At 43.8% G+C, this 6,000-nt stretch overlaps 1 protein-coding gene across 19 annotated transcripts in view; it reads right to left on the bottom strand.

The window, feature by feature from the left end:
- Positions 1 to 552: 552 nt before the first annotated feature.
- The window catches only part of Znf185 (zinc finger protein 185 with LIM domain), a 42,986-nt gene continuing 37,538 nt past the window's right edge, over positions 553 to 6,000 (bottom strand). For 18 of the 19 annotated variants that reach the window (XM_059251609.1, XM_059251592.1, XM_059251595.1 and 15 more), the window contains 2 exons: positions 1,507 to 1,605; positions 553 to 802 (listed from right to left, as the gene is read on the bottom strand). In XM_059251609.1, coding sequence (XP_059107592.1) covers positions 1,507 to 1,605 — 99 coding nt within the window. In that variant the 3' untranslated portion in view covers positions 553 to 802. Of the gene's footprint in view, positions 803 to 893; positions 931 to 1,506; positions 1,606 to 6,000 lie in introns of all 19 variants that reach the window. The other variant, XM_059251593.1, reaches the window with a different exon arrangement.

The raw sequence follows: 6,000 nt of genomic DNA, 5'->3' as shown, positions 1-6,000 counted from the left end.
TATCTGTTTTCTTCTCTACTCTTTTGGAAGCTACACACCTAAAATCAGTTCAGAGAATTTCTATGTAAAGTCTAGGAAACAGGACACTGGGGGTAAAGACTTGAACTAGCTATTAAAATTCAAACAGACACAAGATATCCCTTTTGTTAGAAGCCTCCTAATATTGTATCTTTTCAAATTTAAACCTGGGTAAACTTTCCAATATGTACTGACATACCTGACTGGAAAAACTCAAAGGAGAATGGGAGGAGGTAATTTAAATCTGCTACATAATTCAATCAAAAACAACTATTTTAAGAATTGTATGAGAAATTAAAAATACATACATACACACACACACACACACACACACACACACACACACACACACACAGAGTGATTAGCCTGTTGCCAACCCTTAGCATTCAATGCCTGTAATTTCCCTACTAGGGATAATCAACAGCATTTGGTTTGGTCCCTCAGAAGCCTCCAAAAGTCTGCATACACTGATACCTACACTTGTGCCCATGTCTAGCACACCAGGTCATCTGCACTCATTAGAAAGCCAACATATCTTAGGGAAGTCAAAGTGGAGTCCTTTATCCTGGGAGCAACTGAGATATGGATTTGAGTTTCTAAGGTAAAAAAGGCTATACATGTGTAATTATAACATCATTGAGATACAATACTAGATGTGTTACTTCAGTACAAGGTGGGCAGAAGTACAGTGAAACCAGGTAGGGGAGGATGTAAGGGAAGAACCAACAATTTGGGGGCAACTGGACAGCCAAATGCATCTGGGGCTCATCAGCTTCTGTTCAGCCTGGAGGAACAAAAAGGAAACAGGTAGCAATGAGGGTAAGCATCCAATACCTGACAACCAGGTTCCCTTGGGGTGGGTAACTGTTACTTACAGTGATTGTGAGCCTAAGTCCAACACAAATGCATTTCCTGGAGAGAAGGCAATTTTTGTGTAGTCAGAGAGGGAAAATATGCTGTGTTCAGACACTTGGGACAGTCCCACTGGTTATTGGCCCAGAGGCTGCTTTATTCAACATCTTCGTTATTAAGTCTAAATCTATAGTCCAAAGGAATATAGCAGAGAGCACAGCACTAGAATCTGAGACCTGGGATGAGGTCCAGATTCTACTACATACCAACTGGGTATTTATCCAGAACCATTTCCTTTCTACATTTTTATTTCCTTGTCACAAGATAGGCCCAAGGTGTCACAGGGTTAGAGGACTCAGCTGAGGTTCTGGATGGGAGAGGTATTTCTTTAGAGGAATATACTATGATTCTAGCAACTTGTAAAAGGTCTTTAGGGAGGGGTTTTGTTCACATCACTTAAGATCTCAAAGTAGCATAGAGCACAGAACAAGGACTTGGGATTCTCTGATTAAATGACTGAGAAGCATAGCAGTGTCCTGAAGTAAAACCCAGGTCCAAACCAGGGCAAATGTTTGTCTTGTTCCTTTAGTCTAATGAGGCTTTAGGCTGCTTATTCTATGGGCTTCCAGCACTCACCTAGAAGAGCTTCTCATAGCATTTCCCACAGTGAATGGTGTCACGGTGAATGAAGATCTGATCTAGGAGATCACCCATCGGTTTATTACAAATCCCACACTAACAGAGAAAGCAAAGTTGAGGTCAGGACTCAAAGCAGGTTCTGTAAGCTGATGGCACATCCTGAGCTTCCAAGGAGATAACAAGACATTGCAAAAATAGATATAAAACCTGATCTAGAAAACAAGATAAAACAAATAAACACACAAAACACCAAAGTAAGATGGTAGGGACTGGGGAGATGGCTCAGTCAGGAAAGCACTTGCTGTGGATTTGATCTCCAGAACTCATATAAAATCTGGGTGCAGAGGCACAAACCTGTAATCCCAGTGCTTGGGTGGCAGACACAGAAGTATTCCTGTGGCTCTGACCACTCCAGGGTCACTGAGAGACCCTGTTCTTGCTCAAATAACACAGAGGAAGGCATCCAATGTCTGGCTCGCGCGCGCGCACACACACACACACACACACACACACACACACACACACACACGGCGGGGGGGGCAGGATGATCAGCATTCTGGCTAAGGGTCTCAGTTTCACAATTCAGCCCAGGTTGACTGAGTGAGATGGGCAAGTTATTGAAACTTTTCCAGCCTCTATTTCCTTATAAGATTAGGAGAGGCTGGAGGATATGAAGTTTAAGTTCCTGAGGAAGGTAATAGTGCTCCACAGAAGAGAAGGATGTTTTAGTAGCCCAGTTCTTCCCACAAACCCGTGTCCACAGGAATGTCAGTGGCAGGACTTCTTGGCACTGGGGGTTAAGTAAAAGACCAAAAAGTGCCTGGTTTTCCAGATCTCTCAATATCTCCAGCCTGGGGCTTCTAGCTTCAAGGAGTCAAAGGTGCCGGGAAGGATAGGACAACCCCAAGTCCGTTTGCTCATTCCCACCATGCACCCTTCTGATGGCAATTTGGCTACTTCTACTTCTCAACATTCTCCTGGCAGAGTATTCCTCAATGTAAATCAATTATGCTTTTGTTTCCTATATAATGATTCTATCCTTTTAGTTACTGTGCACCAGATTTAGAATGGTGCTCATCCATTTAGGGGGTCACTTCTGGGCATGCAGAAAATGAACACTGCATACAAATACTAACCTGTGTGATCACTTTTCTTGGGGCAGCAAAAAGCAGCTGGGTAGTGCTGGTGATAGAACTCAGCGGCAAAGCACTAATACAACATATATAAAACCCTAGGTTCAATCCCCAGTATGGAGAAAAACGTCTGAGAGACCTCTAGCTCTCTTGTCACAATCTGGAATTGAGCAGGTTGCTGTCAATACTGAGTAACTCTGTGACCTTAGAAAAATAATGCTGGACTAGGGAGATGGTTCCATGAGTAAAGCACTTGCCAAGTAAGCATCAGGACCTGAGTTTGGACCCTTAGAATGCATATAAATCTGGATGTGGTAGCACGCATCTGTAATTTCAGTGCTCCTATGGTGAGATGGGAGGCAGAGAGGTGACTCTGTAGAAACTCATAGGCCACCTACACTGGCATACAGTAGCAGACAAGAGACCGTTTCAGACTAGGTGGAAAGTAAGTCCCAACACCCAAATTGTCCTATGATCTCCACAAGAATGCAATGGCACTAAAGGCACATGAACACCTACACATACATATACAATAAGCAAACAAACAAACAAACAGGGAATATCTCTCTAATCCTGCACTTAAGGCCCATGGGCTACAACTCTTGGTCATTCTACTCACCCTCCAAGAATCCCCTAAGCATAGCAGTTTTCTACCACAACTCCAACTTTGTCACACAGTATGTGATTCCTATTTGGGCCAGGTTAGAATTTGTCTGACATCACTTCTCCCTATGTACCAGTTAGATGTATACATGGCAGTCGCTTCATGTTTGCTACTTTGAAACTAACTTCCCTTTACCTGTAACTCCTATTCATTCTCCCTCACATAGCCTCCCTGCAGTTCTTGCCCACTCCAACTGCATTCTCCCTTGTGAATGGTCAGTGCTGTGTAACCACATGTATTCAAGAGTAGCCTAGGTCTTATGTTCCCCATAATTTTGTTGTGCTTTATGTAATGGTCTGTCATTAAGTACATAACCTCAAATGAACTCTTCTGGTATTATTCATAGAAGCCCACCAGTCAAGGAAAACAATATACTTTGTACCTTCCGTAGGTGACCTACAAAGTTGGCCGGTTCCTCAAGCAAGTCACCCAGACTTCTGCTTACCACCTTTCTGCTGTGGGATGGTCTGTATGTCAAGTGTGTTGCTGATTGGTCAGTAAATAAATCACTGATTGGCCATTGGCTAGGCAGGAAGTATAGGCGGGACAAGGAGGAGAATAAAGCTGGGAAGTGGAAGGCTGAGTCAGAGAGACACTGCCAGCCGCCACCATGACAAGCAGCATGTGAAGATGCCGGTAAGCCACGAGCCATGTGGCAAGGTATAGATTAATGGAAATGGATTAATTTAAGATATAAGAACAGTTAGCAAGAAGCCTGCCACGGCCATACAGTTTGTAAGCAATATAAGTCTCTGTGTTTACTTGGTCAGGTCTGAGTGGCTGTGGGACTGGCAGGTGAGAGAGATTTGTCCTGACTGTGGGCCAGGCAGGAAAACTCTAGCTACACCTTTCATATGACCTCTTATCTCAAGTCCAGTCCACTCACAATTTGGTCTCCATCATATCACTGAACTGTTCCTAGTAAGGCACTGATAACTATCATGTTACAAAATTCACTGGTCACATTTCAGTCTTCATCTTATTTGCTCTTAGCAATTGCGGGCAGGGTGACTTAGCATTCAGGCATTTACACTGGCCTGCTCTCAGGGATGTAGCAGGACATGTCAGCAGCAGCAGCCAAGATGTGACACTGTAGCTACTCAGCCACTAAGTAGAGCACTGTCCCTTTGTGCATGCATTATATCCCCTTATAAATGGCAAGCCCTGCTGTCCCCCCTCTCTCTTTCCTTCTGCTTTCAGAGGCCACCTCTGCACCTCCCCACAATAAACTTTGCATGTGAGCTCTGTTGCATGGTGTGACTTTGTGGTGCTGTCATGTCATTTTTCATTCATCTGGTGTTGAAACCATGGGAGTGGCATATATGAGTTCCTTTCCAAGTGACTCACCTTTCCGAACTGAGCTGCTGACCTGACTCTCCTAAGATATGTATGGATCCCTTCTTTTTGCTGCCTTCTTCTACCCACCAAATTTGACTATAAATACTGGAGTCCACCTCTTCAGCTGCATCTTCCCTCCACCTGCTTGAACCATTCATCTCTCCTCATCTACTTGGTTAAGTATCTCTCTAGCTCCTGCAGCCTGCTATACTTTCTGTGCACTTATCATGTAACTGTTGGTCTCTGGCTCTTGGACCCTCCTATGCCCTTCTGGGATGACTATCACCTGGGCATCTCTCTGTCTCTCTGGCCTGCAACACCCAAGTGGGCATCTCTCTGCTAAAGACACGTACCCCCTCTCTTTTCCCAAAAGCCTCTCCCAGTCCACTTCTTCAACAGTTTTCCCCTCTACCTATTTTAACCATGTCTCTCTTCTTCTACTGCATAAGTGTTACCCTGGAGCTCCCTGCTTTGTCTACTTTTAATACAAAAGCCACACTGGTGTGCCAGGACATTCCTCTTGCCCTACTGGACCCCTATCACATAGAAAGGGTCACCTCTCCTCTGTGATTTGGAACATTTCTCTTTGACAAGTCTCTCATTTCGCTTGGAGATGCCCTAGATTGAAATTCTTGTCACCACTATACTCACTCCCTCTGCTCCTTTTGTTCTCAGCTCCTTCCTGAATCTTCCTCACCTCCTGCTAGGAGCTTCAGTGTGACCCCTTCCTTGTCTCTTCCCAGTCAGAGCTACCAGCTCTATCTTTCCTTTTGCTGTCCTGGGCCTCCAGTTTCTTATCTCCTCTTGAGCCTTATATGACCCTTTCTCTCTTCCTCCTTGGACTCAAAGATTATTAAAGTCTCACTGTCTTACTGCAAAAGGCTTGGTATATAGATCAATCAGTGGCCAAAGATTGGCACACTAGATTTTCAAATTCTCTCATATGGTAACAGCTTCTGCCACTGCACAAACAAATGATCCCCAAATCTCTTATATCTAAACTTGCTCTGCTCTAAGGTTTTTCTACTTTCCAGTCTTAAAAATCTTCTTTCTATCTAAGCCTGGCAATGATAGCATAGGCCTTTAATCCCAGCACTCAGGGAGGCAGAGGCAAGTGGATCTCTGTGAGTTCAAGGCTAGCCTGGTCTAAAGAGTTGAGTTCCAGGACAGGCTATGGAGAGAAACACTGTCTTGAAAAATCAAAAACAAAACAAAACAACAACTTCTATCTCTACTATTTCTTTGCTATCTACTCTCAAAGAAAATCTCTTAAAACTATGCTGTAAACTATGTCAGGATTTTTTAAGTTCCTTGGGTTGGTTAAAAAAAATCTGTAACAAATTTAGCTTAAAACTT

The sequence above is a fragment of the Peromyscus eremicus genome, chromosome X, assembly GCF_949786415.1.
Source record: "Peromyscus eremicus chromosome X, PerEre_H2_v1, whole genome shotgun sequence".
Taxonomy (NCBI): Eukaryota; Metazoa; Chordata; class Mammalia; order Rodentia; family Cricetidae; genus Peromyscus; species Peromyscus eremicus.
The sequence above is the reverse complement of the archived record's forward strand: the minus strand, read 5'-3'. Positions and strand labels throughout refer to the sequence as shown.